The sequence below is a fragment of the Hippocampus comes genome, unplaced genomic scaffold, assembly GCF_001891065.2.
Source record: "Hippocampus comes isolate QL1 unplaced genomic scaffold, H_comes_QL1_v1.1 scaffold50, whole genome shotgun sequence".
NCBI lineage: Eukaryota > Metazoa > Chordata > Actinopteri > Syngnathiformes > Syngnathidae > Hippocampus > Hippocampus comes.
In genome coordinates this window covers 514,043-534,885 of record NW_017805122.1, presented here as the reverse complement: position 1 = coordinate 534,885, position 20,843 = coordinate 514,043, and the positions used below count along the sequence as shown (strand labels likewise).

The 20,843-nt window shown below is 45.4% G+C and overlaps 2 protein-coding genes and 1 long non-coding RNA gene across 3 annotated transcripts; all 3 read right to left on the bottom strand.

Moving 5' to 3' along the window:
* Nucleotides 1–9,279: 9,279 nt before the first annotated feature.
* twist1a (twist family bHLH transcription factor 1a) lies at nucleotides 9,280–11,528 on the bottom strand. The gene is made up of 2 exons (XM_019866208.1): nucleotides 10,488–11,528; nucleotides 9,280–9,765 (listed from the first exon to the last, which is right to left on the bottom strand). Exon 1 carries the CDS (start codon nucleotides 11,151–11,153, stop codon nucleotides 10,515–10,517), a length of 639 nt encoding a protein of 212 aa, XP_019721767.1. The 5' UTR covers nucleotides 11,154–11,528; the 3' UTR covers nucleotides 9,280–9,765; nucleotides 10,488–10,514.
* An 836-nt stretch (nucleotides 11,529–12,364) lies between these two features.
* LOC109513639 (uncharacterized) lies at nucleotides 12,365–19,908 on the bottom strand. Its single transcript, XR_002167838.1, has 3 exons — nucleotides 19,326–19,908; nucleotides 17,573–17,652; nucleotides 12,365–13,091 (listed from the first exon to the last, which is right to left on the bottom strand). It is a non-coding gene; the product is annotated as an uncharacterized LOC109513639 (long non-coding RNA).
* Nucleotides 13,677–15,007, bottom strand: LOC109513638 (fer3-like protein). Its single transcript, XM_019866210.1, has one exon. It carries the CDS (start codon nucleotides 14,329–14,331, stop codon nucleotides 13,924–13,926), a length of 408 nt encoding a protein of 135 aa, XP_019721769.1. The 5' UTR covers nucleotides 14,332–15,007; the 3' UTR covers nucleotides 13,677–13,923.
* Nucleotides 19,909–20,843: the final 935 nt, after the last annotated feature.

The window sequence follows — 20,843 nt, the reverse complement described above, 5'->3', positions numbered from 1 at the left end:
CGTCGCCGCCTGATTGGCTGGGACGGGCTGACGTAGCCTCACGCCCGTGACTGACTTGACAGTGACACATATGCAGAAACAATCACGATTGAACAAACCCCAAGCATAACATTCAGTTCAGCGCAGAGCAGTTTATCGAAACAACGTTTCCCAGATGTTATTGAGCAACTTGGGCTGCCCAAGCTTCCATGGTACGCTAAGCAATATTTAAGTTTGAGGCTGTCTATTTCCACCGATAGTACTGATTGCTCATTCAGTGGAGGGTTGCCGCTCTGTTTATTAAAACACAAAGAAACACACAAATAAACACTAAAAGTAGATTGGCTTTGAATTTGACAGCGTTCCATGCGATACAGCACGACGTGGAATACTAAACATCATCAAAAACTGTTATTCAGTATGATGTAAGTACACTCGTTGTGTGCGGGGTCCCTCTAGTGGTACGTTAAATCTCTGCCCAACTGCAGTTCAATTTTATTTAATTCGGCCTTCGTACTTTATTATTCACTGTTTTTAAACATATACTTAGGTACAGTTTATATTTAACTTGTATTTGCAATGCATTTCTATTAATAAAAGTATATATACTATAATAATATATAATCGGATTATTTTTGTTCTTTTACTAGAGTAAAGTGTTAATATTCAAACTGCATGACGTATTTTTTTTCGGCCAAAGTTCCAATCATCTCGTGAAAGTGCATTAACTGTGTAAATCGCTGGCATAGATAGAGGAAGAAAGATGATTGTGGTTCAACAGCATTTTACAGTACTTTACTGCTACTTGTTGCTGCAATGAAATAACTAATCACTATTGAAAGGAAGTGACTTTGACTGAAAAAAAATACAGGTCACATGATCAACCTATAACCACAAAAGGCATAATACATAATTCATTGTCTTGTGGCATCCATTAGATAAGATCTAGCCTACTTCAGCACTTAAATGCTATAGTGAGCAGGGGGGAGTTGGAGCAAAGAAGCTGCTTGACTGCACTTTGTCGGTCACAATCTTCAAATGGGGTGAAAATTCCACCTGGAAGCTCCAACTGTCAAAACTAAATGCAAGCGTGCCCCCTCGTTTGAGAGGATGGAACATCAATCCTGAATGCATCCTAAAGAAATCACCACGGCCTTCTCGTGTTTCATTTGTCTTTCCGTGTCACCCTGCGTCTGACATCGCATCTCTGTGAGCTGAACAAGTTTAAATTACCATTTGCATGCGTTCAGGTGAATAAATAATTAATTTTGTATCGACAATGACATGTCAGTAAGTGTTTGAAGAGATTGGTTGTCCCTGGCTGGGACTTGTCTAATGATATTGTGTTTTATTTTTGTAAAATAAAATAAACTAATTCCCCTACACTTTGCGAAGCAGCAAGTAGGTTCAAGTCCAATTACTGTACTGTATTACATGACTGACGGTGAACACTAGAGGTCGCTGCTAATCCGTTCTGGGCTCCCTGGAACGGGACGTTGAACTGTCAAGAGAAGGACGCTCGCTCGTCTTGGAATGTCTCAAATAAATCACTTGGTAAATGTTGTTACGCATAGAAAACGCACCAAATAAATACATTGTGACTGTTATTTGCGTTTGTTTGTTTACCAAACAAGCACTACTTCTTACAATCACAAATGAACATACAGTATTTTGAAGGTACAGTATATTTTCTTCAAGGAGAGCAGTTGGTGATTTTCAGCAAAGTCAATTAGGGGCTATCAGGTCAGCCCGACAGTTCTGAGGTTCTAAGTTTTGAGATTCTGGGTTCAAATCTCAGTTATGGCCTTCCTGTGAGGAGTCTACATGTCCTCCATCTTCCAAAAAGTTGAATATTAATTGACTACTATAAATTACCCAAAGAATGTGAGTGGAAATGGATCTTTGGCTGGAGAGCCCAAAGTCAGCTAGGACAGCTTCCAGTGAATGACGGCAAGCGCTGTGGAACACGGGTGGCCGGATCTTCTCATTCCGTATTCTGGTAAAAGTGTGAATGTTTTCAGCATGAGTGTTCTGGCTGAGAGTGATGACAAAGGGCTACGGCGGTTTTGCTTTTCCCAACTGCCTGACACGCTGTCATATATTAAAAAGCGCCTTTTACACAAGTGTCGTACAAAGAGTCAATCCCCCTTTTGGACTGCTGCGCATGAGCGATGGCTACCGCTTCTCTATTTTCAAGGAAACAGAAGGTCTCTTGATCCAGCAGTATATCAGGTAACTTTTACAGGGATATATAATTGGACATTTCTGGGTTGTTCTATGTGTGCATAAACATGAGAACATATTCATGTTCCGTGCGCCGCGGAGCCTCTAGTAAATTATTAATGTCCCTCTGAGGAGTCATTGACTTGCTTGCAGAGTGAGCATAAAGCCAAGTCGCAGTCAGGCCAATGAGTGACCTAATGCGTGGCGGTCAGGATGGTTTGGCCTAAAGGAGGAAGACCGGTGTGTCAGGGGTCAAGGGTGAGGAGGTGGAATGTGACAACCGATAGTAATTTCATGATGAGGAAAAGCCATGCCGATACGCACTTTTTATCGGGAATATTCAGATTGGGAATGTTCCATTGTGAATGTTTAGGGGAGGAAATAAAGGAGGGAAATAATCAAGTGGGTGTAAAATAGATCATTTGAGGGAAAAAAATGTGTATTTCCTCACTTTTACAACAAAACGAGTTTACCAAGAGCTTAAACCTGGTTTCATCAATCTGTTGAAAAAAGACACTATTGTTACCACTGGAGTAACTGTAAACCTTCGTTAACTGGATAAATTATATACATGAGGTGCTACATAGGACAAAAATGACATTTACCTCCACAACACAACCTTTGCCCTCACAAAAAAAAAATCCCACACATCCGAAGAAAAATCTCTCCAGAATAACTAACTCACAAAAATCTCTTATTTTCTCCCAAAACTCCAAAACAATCTGACACTCAAAAAAATAAACTCAGAACACAGATCCCCCCAAAAGCCAAACATACAAGAAACGCTTTCACACATAACAAAAAAAAACCTCATGCCAAAAAAGTGTCACCCAAAAAAATTCTCATTGTCACAAAAAAAAATCTCAAGTATTTTTTACACCCAACAAAATCCGCAACAGAACCCCCAAAACATCTTGTGCTCAAGAAATGCTCTCACACTGAATACAAAATCTCTCACATTGACCCCCCCCCACCCCCCAAAAAAACCATACCTCGCACCCCCCCATAAAAAAAAGGTTGTGAGAGTTAAATGCCACTTTTGGGCTGTTCACCACCTCACCGCTTCACATCATGCATCTCGTAGCATACGGCATCCTTTCCTCAACTGGAAACCTGACAGAAGAAATGAAGAAAACGTAACATTTGTCACATGTCCTCAATCACATCCTTGGCTGTGTTTGCCTGCGGTGGCCCCCGGTGCCACGTTGCAGATGAGGGCTGACACTGGCTAAATGTTTGCAGATGAGGCATTGCAATATCTAATCACCTCGGTAACAAGGGTCACTCTGTGAGGCCAGTGGGCCAACTTCCCCAGGGGGACTTTTAGTATTTCACCAGCGAGATGTTTACTTCAGCATGTGTGTGTGTGTGTGTGTGTGTGTGTGTGTGTGTGTGTGTGCCCTCAATTGTCCCAAGCAGCAGTTACCCGAGGGGTAAGAGTGTTGAGATGCTATTCTTCCGAACCCCACTTGAACAGCGACGTCTTCCCCGTTGACCTCGGCTTAATTCACACCGTCGCAGTGGGAAGCAAAGGGGAGGAAAGTGGCCACTTCCTGGTGCACAAAGACCGTATCATTCTTGTTACATCAGTTTTTCTTTTTGCATCGGCATTCGATTCATTTTCCGTCTTGGTTCAATGTCGCCTATAAAATTTAAATGCCCCTCAACTCATACGATACAATTTAGAATTTGATTAAAACTGCCCAGGGGGATATAAAAAAAAAAAACTGTCAATAAATTACACAAGCAGAACTGTTGAAACGCTGCCCATGCATGACTTCCAAATTCCTCAGTGAACATCTCATAGATGAGCTGAGCGTGTTTTGCGTTCTCTTTTTGTTTTCGGGGTGACTAAGGAAAAGGGGGATGATCACAATTGACGTCCAATGGAACGTATTGCGACATACAATCAGGCGCAGTCAACAATAAGGCTGGTCAACAGCAAATTTCCATCAGAGATGGCTTTAGGTGACCCTAAAAATATTTTTTAAGCATTTAGTTGTTTTTTTTTAAGTCTGACCCAAAAAAATAAACCTTTGAACCACCAATAACATTTCGTTGAATACTGTACTAACAGTGCAAAGAATGTTTTTGTTTTGTTTTTTTCCCGCCCGTGGGGTGACAGCTCAGGGCCCAGGCTGCGAGGATGTGCCCCAAACAGCCATTCGCCTTCACACCGGTGGACAATTCAGAGTCTTTCATGAACCTACCGTGAACGTTTTGGCACTGAGGACAACATGCAAACCCCATGCAGGAAAGCCGACACTGGACCCTCGGACCTGAGAAGAAAAACCCAACACATATTAGTGGCAAAATCTTTGTTGCGTTCATCAGCTCGATGACACTGAACGTCGATTGGCAATTTTTTTGCGTCATGTCACCGCTCCACATGACAATCATTTCTATTATATTATGTGTAAGTAGTTGGATTCTTTTTTTTTTTTTTTTGGGTGCGGGGGTTGTGTTCATTCTTCTCCCCTTAAAAGCCGCACTATGTTGCTCCCTCCCGCGGCGTTTTCACAGTCGCATTTGCAAGGTAAAATAATCCAAGCGTGCAGCGATAAGGAAGATCAACGCTTCACTCTTCCAAAACTTGCTTTTTATCGTTTGTGGAAATTCCACCGAAAACATTATAGGGATATTGTGGGCAGGACGACCACAAATCTTCAGGGAATGGCGCAAGAAAATATTTCCTGGAATTTGGGGGCCTAACTAAACCCCAGCCAGCCGCAGCTCGTTTTGTCTTTAAACGCTAGCTCGTATTGAGATAACACAGGTATTTTTTTCTCCCCCGCCCTCCACCCCCCTTCCTTTCTTACGGTTTCAACGAGAGCCTAAAGGAAAACAATAAAAGACGACGAAGATGACAGGAGCCGAGTGATGGAGATGAAAGAGGAAAATAAAGCCAAAGCGGGCACAAAACGAGAGCACGTTTCAAACGGTGAGTTATTTGTCTGCCTCAACGTGATGATGCGCAGGGCCACTTCCCGCAGCTCAGGTTTCAGTGTACCAATACGCACTGGGGTGGGGGGGTCCGCATCCTGTGCCAAATCCTGACGATGGGGCCCTTGGATTTTTTTTTTTTTTACTAAGTAGTAAAGAAGATGAAATAAAGCAGAGCCGATGTATAAAAGCAGTAGATGAAAACAATTCTTTCAGCCATCCAGACACTATGGGGACAGATTTGGGTGCAGGTGCTGCCCTGAAATAGCGCCCTTGTGCTGTGTTGCTTATTATTGATAAACGCTAATCTGCATGTGCTGTTAAAAAATAATGAACTTCACCCTAAACCTGTACGACACACACACACACACACACACACACACACACACACACACACACACACCCACACACACACACACACACACACCCACACACACACACACACACACACACACACACACACACACACACACACACATGCCATCACCATTTCAGTATTTATGTGTCCCTCCTTGCATTTATATGAGCTTTTGGTCTCAGGGGGACCTTTTGCTTCTTTTCAGGTGGTGTTACTTTCCACTTTTCCTGTTGTCCCATGTCTGCACTTTGAGCAAAACGTGTGTGTGTGTGTGTGTGTGTGTGTGTGTGTGTGTGTGTGTGTGTGTGTGTGTGTACTTTGGCACTGACTCAGCAGACCGCTTTTCGAAGCTCAAAGAAAAAAAAAAGAAAAGAAAAGTTAGAAAAAGACTCATTAGATGGCAAAAGTCAGTGCTTGTAAAACGCACAGAACAGCCGTAGAGGCAGATGGGAGGCGCTGCTTGCCGGTGTTGATCGCTGAATCATCAAAATTTGGTTTTTGAAAGACTTGAGGCATCTTTGATTGTCTGGTGTGGTTTTCTTTGTGGGGTTTTTCAAGGCCTAATCACCCACCGGTTGTATGAAGTAACTACTGAGGCACACTGGGTGTTTTTGTATGTGTGCGCCGAGGTAAACATAGCGGAGGAAATTAGTGGGGGAGATGATATTGCAGATATTAGGAGCGGGGAAAAAAAGAAGGGTGGAGGGTGGACGGAAAGGAGGGGGATTTTCAGGCCGGGAGAAAGAAAGGCAGAAAAGATGGCAACATATTAGAGAAGGCTTAAGGAAGGAGAAGCAAAAAAAGAAAGACCACCCGACAGGGAAGGCTCTCATTCTCTCCCAGCGACACTGAGCTCCTCGAGATGCCGAGTCGCCCCTCCCTCGCAACGCCTATCAACCGCGATTGAATTCAACTGGGAGAAAACCCACATAACGTAACACCGGATGATGCAAACAGTCATTGGAGACGCAACTTTTTTTTTTTTTGCCCACATCATCACCACCAAAAAAAAAAAAAAAAAAAAAAAAAAAACTCAGTGGAGCAGACTAAGTACAGAAAGTACTCATTTAAAGCCCACCCACCCCCCTCAAAAAAAAAATCAAATGTAGAATGTCTGATAGATTCCAATGAGCCTGCGAGTGTAAGACAAACACGGAAATGGGAGTCCTAACCCCCATATCAATAGAACCCCCTAAAGCCCCCACCCCCCCATCCCCATTTTCAGGCCGAATAAGACATTCAAACAGCTTAAATCCAATAAAGGCCCGTTGCGTAAGGCGCCGTAAATTAAGTTAGGAGAAAGAGCCGATGCGTTTTAAAGAGCCACGCTCGTCTTTGATAAAGCTTGTCTGTTTATATTCCTAAAGCTGAGCCACTGTGATATTGTCTGGTATGCGGAGGGTTGGAAGAGGCTCGCCTTTAACTCAATCTGCAAGATAAACAGCCCCCGAGCAGGGCAACCGAGAAGCGTCACGTATGTTCCGTCCCTTCATTTGCCCGCCTACTTTCTTTCTTTATTTTCTCACTCGGATGTTGTCTCGTTGTCCTGCCCTGGTCAGGACAATTTTCAATCCGACGCACCTCTGCCTGTCCACCCAATAGTGACTTTGTGGCGGTCGATGGCTGTCAAGCTTGGGGGTCGTCGACGTGCGGGCGACAGGGTTAGTTAAGAGGCCGCAGGTCAGGAATTGATGGGTGCAGTTGGCACCGCCCTCGGGGAATGCGCGCACGTGTGTGTGTGTGTGTGTGTGTGTGTGTGTGTGTGTGTGTGTGTGTGTGTGTGTGTGTGTGTGTGAGCTGCAGACTAAGTGGGAGTGTGCGTTAACTGCTGCCGGGTCACTTCCGTGTTCCCTTGGCCCCTGCCTGTTTTATAAAGCCCCTCAAGCAATCCTGTCTCTTCATTAGGACTTAATGGGCCATTACCTTGCCAGTCCCGTCTGTGGATTCAAAAAGCTTTTGCAAGATTGTTGCTCCTTTTTGAGAGTCTTAATTGAACTGGAGGAATACGACTTGGGACTCGAATCGACTCGAGTCGCTTATTTTATGGCCGGCGAATTGGCTTGGCAAAATATTGTTTTGAAAGAAAAAGTACAAACTACTCAGAGTTTTGGGTTGAAGCTGACTTGTGTGCACAAGAACTGTGGATTTACATTTTTTTTCACCCGGGGGTTGATGATTTTCATCACAGTTGTTCAAAACAGTTCCAACTTTGCTCTCCTTCTGTTGGAAAATCTGCAAAGTCTGAATGCTATCATGGGCCACTTTTGGGAGCTTGTTTTGGAACACTCCTTACACCACGAGCAGTCTTCCAGAGTGGTCCTGAAGAGTTATCTAGACTTAAGTCTGTTCGCGGCAGGACTTTGACGCCAACAAACCAATAAAGCTAAAAAAAAAAAAAAAAAAAAAACAACAATGAAATGACTCACCCTTTGAGGAAGTTTGTGAGGCTTGCAGCATCCAGCGAAGTGGAGTTGCTCCGTGCATGACACTTCTTTGCTGTCAAAGTGTGAAAATGAAGTTATCCACTGTATCATAAAACATAAAAAAAAATAAAAAATCATCATAAATTGTACTCACCCTGAATTCCGATGCCGCCTGAAGAACACTGACATTTTCTTTCTACTTCTCACGGTGTACTTCTTTTATCGGACAAAGGCATATTCTGTACATAGAGCATTTGTGTAAGTCAGTTCTATCTATCGAGCCGTCATCACATTTTCATTTTTGACATCATCGGTCCATTTCTCCGTCGGAATAAATACAACCAAGGCAATTACAATTGTGAGTTTTTTTTTTTTTATGCAATATCATCTCATGAGTTGAACAGCACAACGAGAGAGAGAGAGAGAGAGAGAGAGAGGGAAAATCCAATCCAAAGCCGGGCAATTGAAATGGTGATTCATGGCTGGGAGACAGCGTGCGTTTCGGTCATCAAAGAGCCTGTAAATCAGGACATCGTCACCAGATGCCTTCACGCTGATAACAACCAGTCACCCCTTTACCTTCTGAAGTCAAAAAAAAGGGGAGCGAAGGCGAAAGAGCATTCGTCCTTTCTCTTCTCTCACCGCGGCAACGCATATATCGTTGAGAAATCTCCTCGTGTGCGTGGCGAACCTCGATGGGTGTAGTTGGACCCATTTGCGAAGCCTCGGAGGTGACATTCCTACATGTCAGCGCAACGGCCTCAAGTTTAAGATAACACTGCCACGGTGAGCTACGGGTGGGAATTGATCCCCCCCGCCCCCCCACACCCAAGTGCCTGGTAATTTCTGGCCCCCCCCCCCCCCCCACACACACAAAAAAATACAAATAAAAAATAAGAAAGCGCATTTTGCAGCCTGACCCGTATCCACCTCTTTAAAGCTCGCTAGGCTAACTTCAAAAGCACCTGCAGGAGTCTCCCTTGCTGACCTGTGACTCGGGAGGACATGTGGGAATATCATGCATGCTTCCCACTGCTCCAACGGCCCCCGCCAGCTAATTACGGCGCTCCCAGATCCCCGAGTGCAAGAAATAACTTTAGAGTAATCCAGAGGTATGAGATGTTTTCTTTCACCCCCACCCGCCGCCGCCACCGTGGCTTCGTTAGCTCGGGATTCTGCTACAACAAAAGTAAATAAACTCTCTTGATTAACTGGAAAAGGCTAAAGCCACCGGAAATGACTTTGTTGCCGTGCTTTCAGGTACGTTTCAGGAACGTTCAACGCACGATTGTTTTTGTGACCGCAACAGTTTATTGTCGTTGGGGAACAACCGAATGAATACTTCCCAGCCTGTTACTTTCATTTCTTTATTACCAAATATTTACAATGTTCAGAATGTGCAGACGACAGATCGATTCGGCATTCTGAGATAACCCCAAAATAAATACATCTCTTATTTCATTGGGGGAGGAGGGGGGGCAAACGGATTTCTCAGCGGTAGAAAAATAAATACAAATACTCCATTGGCTGTGAGACATTGTCACGAGGAATGTAAAAAGGAATGGTGTTGTTTCTCTCTGGTTTCAAAAACAGAGCAAGTTCCTCAGCTCATTTTGTTTTTACAACATTCATATAGTCGCAGTGGTCTCTCTTTCATATCCGTCTTGTCCTGTAAGTGCTCCCTTGCAAACACAGCCGTCCCTGCAACGGGAAATTTCGCACATCCCGCTCTCGGAGGAGGAATGAAGCTGAGCAGCTGGGCTTCAGCTGCACGTTTTCCAGGGTTCGGTCTTGTCGGGGAGAGTTGGGCTGAGCCACGAGTTCTTCAGCGTGGACGACCTGTCAAAGAAATATTGCTGTCATGAAGGAGCAAAATTCAAATGGGACACTTGGAAGTGACAGATGAAGACACATTTCCAATTGTATGCGGTAAAAGTTTCAAATATTGTGCGCATCGCTTTATCAGGGGTGGTGGTCAAAGTTTTGTGCTTAAAGAGCCGCATTTGAGTTCCATGCAGGTCATGAATTGCACATGATTAAAATGCATTAAACATTACTATTGAGAAGACATGAAAACGACTCCTTTAGTGATGTGCAAGCGATGTACATGATCAAATAAAGTAGTTTTTCAGTGTAGCTTAAGATAAGTACAATGATTATAATTCCTTTTCATTTAATAATTACATATTTTTACAATGACTTCAATTTGGCGCGTGAATGACAAACATAATTCATTTTACTCATGTTGGTTATTTCAATATTTACGGTCAAGGAATCAACTGACGATTGATTGCGATGAATAAAACGAATTTAGTGACAAACCTTCAGAGGAAATAATGGAAAGAGCTTGGGCCATATTAAGGCACAGAGTGGGCCGTGCGTGGCCCCCGGGGCCTTACTTTGCCCACCCTTTGTTTTCAAACGCGATATTAACGACAACTGCAGAGCGGGAATCGAATGGGAAGCTATTTCCAAGGCAACGGCTCTAAACGTGAACATCCGTGACGTCAGGTTGCACGTCAAAAAAAGTTGCAAGAGAGAGTCCACAAGCTGCGGTTTACCGTGTTGTCCCATCCGACGCGGGCCCACTAATGGCTTGTGGTCGACACGGGGCAGGCGTCCCCCATCCTCCACACGGAGAACGCGTAGCTGAGACGCTCGTGCGCCACGTAGCTGCAGCTGGAGCCCCGCGCGTCCAACTCGTCGCTCTGCAGAACTTGACACAGGAAGTCGATGTAGCGCGCGGCCAGCTTGAGCGTCTGGATTTTGCTGAGTTTGTCCGACGGCAGCGTGGGGATGATTTTCCGGAGCGACGTGAACGCCTCGTTGAGCGACTGCGTGCGTTGGCGTTCCCGGATGTTGGCCATGACGCGCTGGTTCTGGAGATCGTCGATGGAGCGAGCGGGGCTGCTGCTGCTGCTTGCCTCGCCGCTTTCGCTCGCCACGCTGCCGCCACCGCGGTCACAACTTTTTCGGCATCTCTTCTTGGGAATCTCCACGTCCAAGGCGGCGTCGTCTAAATCGTCTGCGCTCCGGCGCGCCGCCGCCGCCGCCGCCCGCCGCTTCCTCGCGCCCCTCCTCGGCAGCTGCCGCTCGGTCTCCTCCTCACTGTTCCCCGCGCTGTCCATCGGGGACGAGTCGTCTTCCCGCATTCTCCAAAGTCTTCCGAGATGCTCTAGAAGCACTTGTCCCTCTCTATTCCGGTCCGCGACCCCCACATGTGTCATAAAAAAAAATGTAGAGACCCTGAGCGGATTTTTGGAAGCAAATGTGCTGCACCGTGCAAAGGCGGAGATGTGTCTCCCACTCTCTTATAGTTGCAGGGGGAGCGAAATGGAGGATTTTGGGGAGCGCTGTGATTGGGTGGGAAGGGGTGTAACATAATACCACCGCAGAAATAACTTGCGTTAATATCAGGGGAAGAGTAGGGGGACTTTAAGGCAAAAAAAAAAAGAGAAAGGGGGTAGTGGTGTTTTTGTGTGCGCAAAATCTGTGGCCGTTTTCTTAGATGGGGCATTTCTGCACTAAATATAATCAATTAAGTATCAAGTACAATTTTATTGTCAAATTGACAGCACAGATGAAATTTCCTCCCTCTTAAACAGACAACAAGAGGAGCCGCTGTGGGTGCCCGCGCAGCCATAGCAATATTATTTACGGGACGGATGCTCATTTTTTTTTTGGAAACCTGACCCACTTGTATGAAAAATAGGACTTCCTGCTGTTCACGATGACATGCATTTCATAAATGTAGAAATATTTTTTTTGTAATGGAGACATATTGACATAGACATCATATACGCACATCGGCATAAACACGTATACTGACAGTACATTAGAATTCCTACTTTTTGCATTATTGTCATGACCCTTTGTGATGGCACAGCATACCCCCCCCCCCCAATTCTAACTTACGATTCCCTTGACACGGTCATACATGTGTTCTCTTCAAGCCGTGTCAGTCCCGCAAGAGGACAAACCGACCCCTAAAGGGGCAATGTGTACTGGAACTGTCAGAAATGGGTGCAGTGGGGCGGGGGGGGCCTTCATAGTGCAATTAATGTATCCTCCAATTGGTGGCAATGTATCCTCCATATGCCTCATGACTGAAAAAAAAAAATACAGTCATGGGAAGTAACTTTGTAGCCGACAAGTTGTGTGAATTCAAAATTGCTGATCGTTCTGTTTTAGGTGTGTCGGAAGAGAAGGACATAAAAACAGGCTGGATAGAGGATCTCGAGTACCGCAACTTGTCTTCGCCCTCGTTTAATAGTTATCACCCATCCGTCAATTTCCTGTAAGGTCGCAAGTAAATATTAATTTGACATTTGTACACAAGTACACTTCCGAGTCAGGTACAGGATGCTCTCCAGTGGCGTGATCAACCGTAGGGACAACGATGCCCCCTTTTTTGACGGAAAAAAATAAACCGGGTGAAACACAGGAGGTTGCGAACAGCGGGAGGCCTCGACTCGGTCGTAACCAGACCGACGTGTTTATTTTCCCGTCAGCGGCCCCACGTCGAGGTATGCGCTTAAATGGGTCTGACCCCCGCGGGGACGTCGACACCGCGGCTCAGGTTTAAAAGACGCCCCGTCCCGGGGAAGCTCTCGGGGCGGATCCCGGCTCGCAGCGGGGTCGCTAAGGAGGTGTACGACCGCGGCGTAAAGCAAACATTCGAGGTGATGAAGAGGACCGAACTCGGCGAAGATTTTTTTTTTCTTTTAGGAGAAAAAAAAAAATAGAACCCAATAAAGAAACAAGAGCTTGCAAAGTCCGGAAGTGGCAGCTTGTGATGCGAAATAATAACCCGGGCCTCATCCGTGAAGCGGATCGCCTACAGGTGGAATTCGCAACGGCCAATTTGCACCTCAGCGTCAAAGATAATATTCAAAATCCATTTGTCATGCAAATCTTTCCCTGGCACTGGAACAGGATCATATGGCACCCGACGAGAGTGTCAATCAAACCTTGGCTGTGGACTCTTTTTCTCCCGCAGGTGAGATTTGCATGTTTCCCGCTCTCCAAGGTGCTGAAAACAACCTCACCTGCCTGACTCGCCGTTGCGACGTCTCACCTGATGCCAAAGCTGCTCCGACAATCGGTCGATTTTTCTGCCATGATCGCCATTCGGTGTAAGCTGTCCACTGTAGTAACCGCTGTCCCTGAGAGAGTTCATGAGATTCATTTTTTTTGTCAAGACATTCATTTTTATGATTTCTAGCACTAATTAAGGAAACGGAAAAATACTCACAGCACTATTTTCATCAATCTTTGCCAGTTTCCCGAAAAAAAAACCCCAAAAAACCCGAAACGATCACTTCTAGAGCATTCCTAGAAAATCACGTGACGTAGATGTGCCAGATAGGATTAAAAATAACTAAAAGTCAAATGATGATGATGATGATGATACGAGCGAAATGAAATACAACTCCCGCTTCTCGAATGCAATGAAGGAAAGCTTTTGCATCCCACATTTCGCTCACCTGAGAGGGATAAAATATGAAGAACACCAAATTGTTCTTTTTTCAAAATATTTTATATTTTTGGACACAAAAAGATGATGCAGCTCCACTTTTAACTGAGTTGAGGTCATTCTTATTAATCCCCCACCCCCTTTTTTTTTTCCTGAATTCAAATTGTAATCTCCAGCGATGCAAAATTGCACGCGTTCCTCATAGCAAGTGAAAAAAATGTTCAAAATCTCTCGTTGAAGCGCACTCCAATTTAGGAGACATTGCTGCATTGACTGTCAATCAAAATGGAATCTTTATTTCCGATTGGATCAAGGTGCAGGGTGTACCTATTATGACGACCGGAGCGTCACGATTGATTGACGCGATACTTTACGCAATCAAAAACAAAAAACTAAAAAGGCAGATCGATTTGAAGAAGTTGGTCGGATCACGCGACTCGGAACTTGCTAGACAATTCCGGCTGTCGACTTCTCGGACGTCAAATATTGTCACGGATCGTGCGCCGGATGGAGCGAACCCGCTAAGTGTTCTCCAAAAGGTCTTTCATGAAGGAGATGTAGACGATGGCGAGCCGCAACGTCTCGATGCGGGAGAGTCTCTTCTCGTAGGCGAACGTCGGCACTTTCCTCCTGAGCGCGTCGAACGCCTCGTTCAGACTAAACATCCGCTTGCGCTCGCGCACGTTCGCCGCCTGTCGCTGGACCACCGTGATGATCCTCCTCCTCTTGGACCTGCCGGACCTTCCTCCTCCTCCTCCTCCTCTTCCTCTTCCGATCACCGGATGATCTTCCGCGCACGAGCCGCGCTCGGGGCTCCAGGACGCATCGCTGTCCGGACTGTCGGCCGCTTGCTGATTTGCCGGAAAATCCATCAGGTTTACATCCAAGTGCATCAAGGCTGAGTTCAGCAGTCGGCTCTGCACCTCCATCTCCAAGTCCGAACGTTTCACCCAAAAGATCCTCTTTTTTTTTTTTTTTTATATGGCCGTTATCGTAAGGATGAGAGCATCTCTTCCAAGCCCGACCGGCCTTTTGTCCGAATCCGGATGGAGCGCGACAGGGTGAGATCCTATTTGGCCGGCGTCCAAAAGGCCCGATCCTGCTCTTTCAGCCAGTGACCCGCGCGCGGCAGCCCACGACGCGCCCATGCCAGTCGAGCGGCTCGAAGAAGCTCCCTCCGAGGGGATGCGACGTCCGTCCTCTTGGAGAGCCCGTTCGAGAGCTTCTGCGCAACGGCGGGCCTCTCGACAAGAGGGGTCACGCGGTCGTATTTGCGCTTCCCCTTTCTTCCTCGCTGGCTGAATTGCCACACTTTTTAATCACTTAGAGAGCCCGAGGAGAAGACTAAATAGAACATGCTCAAACAGTCACCACAGAGTAAAAAAAAAAAAAAAAAGCTTTCTGTTGCAAATTAGAGCAAATAATTGCCAGTTCCCATGGCAGGGGAGTGTCCACATTGCAGGGGGTGTCGCGAGGGTCTCCGAGGCGTATATTTGTATTCCCTCAAGAAAATGCTTGGTCACGGTGCTGCTCAATGTATTTTGGAGGCATCAATGGGAGAAAAAAAAAAATCCTTTTTCCAGAAACTTTTTTTTAACCCCTGGCGAACCCACGGGGTTAAATTTGGCCCCTATAAATTCTGCTACCCTTAAATCCCAAAGAGTCAAATTTGGCCCTAATCCTAAATTAGGATTTAAGCATTGAATATTTGAAAAACATATATTTTGGTGTTCGGTGAACATATAGCAGTCATTTAATGTATAATTCATCATTTTCTAAAGAAGAAAAGGGTTCTTGGGTTCTCCAGGGTTAAAAAAAATTCAGCTAGTTCAGCTATTTTTTTTTTAATGTCTCATATTCTTTTTTTTATTAGTTTTAGTATTAGTTTTATATGACAAAGGCAGTATTTATCAAGTGCAAGATATTTGAAGAAAAGTCACTAAATATTGCGTCGACTCCTCAAATTTGTGTCCATGTTTTAATGAGTTAAATCCCTGATATTTGTTATTTGACGTCACATGCTTCCGTAGTGCGTTTTGTTCCAGCTGAAGCTTTTGGGAAAGCTGCGACATAAAGATGTATCGCATTATATTTTGGACTTTCGACTCAAGCTCAACCATGGGCCGCCATGAGTTTGACCCCCCTTGCTCGAGAGCATTAACTGGTGACATTTTTTTTTTTTTGGTGGCCGGGGGGGGGGACTTTAATGTGTTTTTAGTACTTTTTATTACATGTCGTGCGTGTTATCTAATACACTTAAATACAAGAAAATATATATATATATTTTTTTTTAATAGAGAGGAACACATCAATCATGAAGATAAGAGTAAGTTATTATTGCATTATTTATTTATAACCTGCCCGCACTAAATGGTTACTTGGAGATTTTATCCACGTTATAAACGGGCCGGTTCAAGGAGAGCATCCATAGATGATTCGTTGCGGACTAACGCGAGTGTTTATCTTGCGCACACTCACGCAACTGGATTGTCATCATCTCGCCTCCGCCGCCTCGCTGTTTTTCGGTCGGGGCAGATAAACATGACGGGACATTCCGCCGGTCGTCGTGGAAACGCTGAGAAAGAGCAGCTGGGCGGTAGAATATGAGGTAATCTCACCCTGGGGCTGTTGGGTAAATATTGGCCTTAAATAAGGAGTAAAGCGCCGAAAAGAGGCGCACAAACACACCGCCAGGGGGTTTTTATCCCCGTTTTTTTTTTTGTTTTGTTTTTTGTCTGAGTGGAAAAACGCAGGAGTGGAAGGGCGCTTCCTGCTCTCCGCTGTTGTTATTGGTTGCACGATGTGAAATTAGCGAGGACTTTTTGGCATGACTAAATGTGGAGGTAAACACTGGCCGCAAAGAGGCGGACTTGAAAGGTTGTGATGACGTCTGGAGCGCAAGCGAAACATGGGGAGGAAAGAAAGAAAAAAAAAAAGACAATAGCAGACAGATTGAAACATTTCGAAGCTTACCTGTGGTCATAAATGCAACATTCTGCGCATGCCTCGTCGTCCCAGCGAAGGGAGCGCTTCAAACCACATCCCCCTTTTATTGGATGTTCACTGTACATCACAGGTGTCAAAACCAAGGCCCGGGGGCCAGATCTGGCCTTCCACATCATTTTATGTGGCCCACGAAAGCAAATCAAGCATGTCAAGTTCCATAATGCTTGCTAAAGTTTGAACCAAAATTTCAAATTGTCAAATGTAATCCTACGATAACGGTCATTATTCTTGACTAGGTCACCGACAAGCAAGTTTTTTTGCATTCCCTTTCGAATCATTTATGGTCATTAGATTGGGGGAAGATGACACAGGATCTAAGCGAAGGTGCACGCTGCTCGAAAGGGAATTCTGCTGTGAACTTGATGAAGGTCATTCTTGAATTAATTTGGAGTCAGACATTTAAAAAAAAAAAAAAAAAACAGGGAGGTGGGTGGAATCAAGGAAGTGAGTAATGGAGATGAGTTGAACTCTGGACCAATGTTCTACTTCTTTACTGTCATCGTGAGCACAATCCGTGTTTCTTTCCCTTCTTCGTTCTTGCCTGCCTGCCTGCGCGCCCGACAAACTGACTCATTGGCTCGCTTTGTCTCACCTTTCACGGCATCCGAGCTTGCGAGTGGCCGAGACGGTCAGCCAATCACCAATGCCGGGATGTTTACACAGCTGGGTGGCCAGTTAAAGGTGGGGCTCTGGGGGGGGGGGGGGGGGGGGGGGGGGGGGCTCACGGACGTTGCTGGGTGAAAGCCAACGGGCCTAGCATACATCTCCGCGACAACACCCAGCAACCTTCCATCTCACTTCCTTCAACGCCACCCCACTTGCCGAGCCGCGGCTCCCTCGTTCGGATTGAGCCCTCCCTCGCTTCGTCTTTAATCCAACGCTTCAACTCCCCACCGACACACTTGAAAATCCCTTTGCTGTCCCACCCACCATCCAACAACATGTCAACACCTTCCCTTCAACAGCCCCCCCCCCCCCAATGCTGTCTCAGCTGTTTATTTACTCCAAAGGAGCCTGGCCGCTTTTATGAAAAGCTTTCCAAAGGTGCCATGTTTGATTTTTCAAGTCATTTTTTTGAACTGCAAAACTTCAGTCCACAAGCAATACTTTTCTAACCATATGGCAAAAGTATGTGGAGGGGGAAAAAAACAAAACAACACTTACCATAGATGCTGATTATTGATGTGTGATGATGACAAGAGACGTGTTTCCCGGTCAGAGTTGGCTTGCTTTGTTAAACCAATCTGGAGAAGGAAAAATGCTTCAGTTATTTTGGCCCATTGCTGTGGGGTGCTATATTGTCAAATCTAAATTCTGAATTGTAAACTACTCCACTTTTCATTTGCCTCTATTTTCCACTTCTGCTAATAACTTCTACTTGGCGTTCAAAGGGTGTCAGAAATGATCCGAGTTTTGTTGCCACAGCGGTGATGTCACCAGAATTTTTTTTTTTCCAGAAATGCAAAACACTTGACAGTCATAAATATGAAATGATCCAATGCACAAAAAAAAAAAAAAAAAAAAAAAAACACACACACCATACTGGGTATGTGCAAGTGTACCGGTCGGTACCTATTCTTGTGGCCAGTTTTTGTGTCATTGTGTGGTTCAAAACATCGCTCCATCCATCATCTTCTAATCTGCTTATCCTCACACGGATCGTGGGGCGGGCGTACTGGAGCCCATCCCAGCTTTCTGAGGGCAGTAGGGCGGGTTACACCCTGAACCGGTCGCCAACCAATCGCAGTGCACACAGAGACTAACAACCACCCCACTCATGCACGGGGAGAACATGCAAACTCCACACAGGAAGTCCGGAGCCGGAATCAAACCCTGTACCTTTGCGCCGTGAGGCCGACGTGCCGCCCCATTTAACAACATTCAAATAAAAATCCTACTGGTACCCTTTGTCGCGTCCTTTGAGCTTGGCGGTTATGAAGAACTGTCTAGACGACAGCGATTACCTCCTGATTATGTCGAGCCTTCATTATTTTCATTGTGCTGACGTGACTTCCTGTCCCGACATATTTGTGACAGTATAACAAAAAAAAAAAAATAATAATCATGATACACATTGTTTTAATGTTCTAATATTCAAATTGACTTGGTCATATCGAAATGAGTGCTCTCTTCATTAATTGAACAAGTTGTACTGGAATGTGTGTGTGTGTGTGTGTGTGGGGGGGGGTCAGAGCATTTTTATCGCTTGTGTATCGCTAAGGCGCGGTGTAGCATAACTGTAGCCAAAAGAGTATCATCTTCCTCGGATCTTAAAATCCGAAGCGTGGCTGTGTTCGGGAGGCGCTTGTGAGCTCAGCTATCATTTTTTTTTTTTTTTTTTGAACACCGTAGATCTCAAATAGGAAAATGTTTGCGGAACTCAACAGGGAAGCCGCCCGGTCCAGACGCCTTTTAGTTCTTGGCCACGCCGTTGAGTGCATTGCAATCCCTTGGGGCGACGAGCAAGTATTTGACTTTTTTTTCTTTTTTGTATAATATGCAGCATGAGGTAACTTGATACGAAGGAATTTGTGGATGACAACAATATTTATGTTGTAATCATTGACAGTGTCTCTTTGCAATATCTGACAGGTCCTGATAAACCGACAAATTGCTTTTATTTCATGAAGCGCGGCCATGCTTGTTGTAACTGGCCCACTCTCGGAGAGGTTTCTCGGCCCGATTTTGTATTCTCTCCATTCAAACGCCTTTTTTTGGGGGGGGGGGATTCCAATCCGAGTATTGTTTGTCTTGTGAAATGAAACTTTTGTTTCCGTAAAACGGTCCGGTTGCAAAAGGCAGGCGCAAGCAAGCAAGCACACACCGTATGGAACATTTTTTACACCCTAAATGCGCAAAAGTACATTTGGTGTAGTGGAATCAAATTAAAAAAAAATGAATAAATCGAACTACTCACTCTTTGGGGACGAACGGCAGAGAAACGATGGCGTATCTCCGGGTGGGGAGTCGATTCTTGGCACCGCGCCATTCTTTACTGCCACACAAGTGTAAAAAGAAGTTAGTCCCCGCATCTCAAAAATTTAAAAACAAGCCGGTACTCACCCCAAATGGAGATGATGGACGCATCTCTTTACATTCAGACTTAAAGCAGCTGAGTCTCGTCTCCTCATTTCGGAGTGTTTTTCTTGGCCGCGCTGCTTCCAGCACGTGCACGTGGATGTTTCGGGTCGATATTTTTGTCCGATCAGATTTCAGCCTCTGTGTCGCCATGTCAATCTAATCGGACCGGAGCCTTCAGAACCTCTGGTGGTGGCAGATGTAACTCAAATGGATCTTAATTTGTATGTGGCTGCCTTTCGTTGACCTTGGCGTTTTTTCGTCTTCTGATTGGGTGTTAAGCAAACCAAGTTCAACGACAAAAAAAAAAAAAAACCATCTGCGGCGATCTGCAGATCAGAGGAATCAGCTTGTCAGGCTATTGAGGGACATACATTTTCATTCATAGATTTTTGTTATTCTTAAAAAGATATAAATAAATATAAATTGACTTTTGTGTTCTTTAAAAAAAATGCTTTGGGTGATTTTTCAAGACAGCACCTGCTTTTTTTTTTTTTTCAACAGTATGAGCTATACCACAGTAAAAGCGCGCTGGCGGAAACACCAAATCGATTCCTGGTCGCTGTGGTTTTCAGCCGCCGGCAGGTCAGTGTCTGTCGGTGCCAGGGAACCAAACCAACTCTCGGAATCCAGCTCCACAAGCACAAGTCATGTTTACTTTCAGGGTTAAGCGTGTGTGTGCGTGCACTTGGATTCTCGTGTGTGGACACTAAACCCTTGGGAAAGAGCGGAGCCGGAGTGTGAGTGGATATTTGCCTACCTGAGGGTCTGAGCTGAACATTAAAACGAGGGCTGATGCAAAGCAGAGGTGCCAAAAACCTCCCAGCAATGCCTTTGAAAGGCCCATAAAGGGATTTCATAGACGTCAGCGGGACCGCGAAGGAAGCGCTTTGATACGATTCAAAACCCTTGCCTGGGTCCCGTTGGACGATTCGTGGCCGTGGTTGCACAGCTCTGACTGGTGGAACACTTGAGCTTTATGACCCCGCTGCCATTTAGGGGCTCTGAGACCCAACTCAGCGGCCGAGCGCATCGCTAATTACCCGAGCCGAAAAGATGGGAGATTTTGCGGATTCGGGGTCCGGGGGGGGGGAATCTGTGTTTGCGAGCCAGCGAGTGTGTGGCACTCGTTTCCTGCCTCTACGTATGGGGGTGGGAGGGGATGTTCTCCTGGAGCAGCCCGCCAGGCATGGAAACTTTGACACAGGAGACAGACACACAGGCAACGTAGAGACACGCACACTATGAAACACAGACAGAGGTGTGAGGGAAAGATTGTCTGGCCTGTTCAAGAACAAAAACAACACTCCTCCCTCCCTCCTCCTTCTTCTTCTTCTTCTTCTGGCCATCAGAGGAT

Bases quoted from the DNA above. Each gene is read 5' to 3' on its own strand.
- twist1a (XM_019866208.1), bottom strand. From the start codon at position 11,153: ATGACACATGTGGGGGTCGCGGACCGGAATAGAGAGGGACAAGTGCTT.
- LOC109513638 (XM_019866210.1), bottom strand. From the start codon at position 14,331: ATGGAGGTGCAGAGCCGACTGCTGAACTCAGCCTTGATGCACTTGGAT.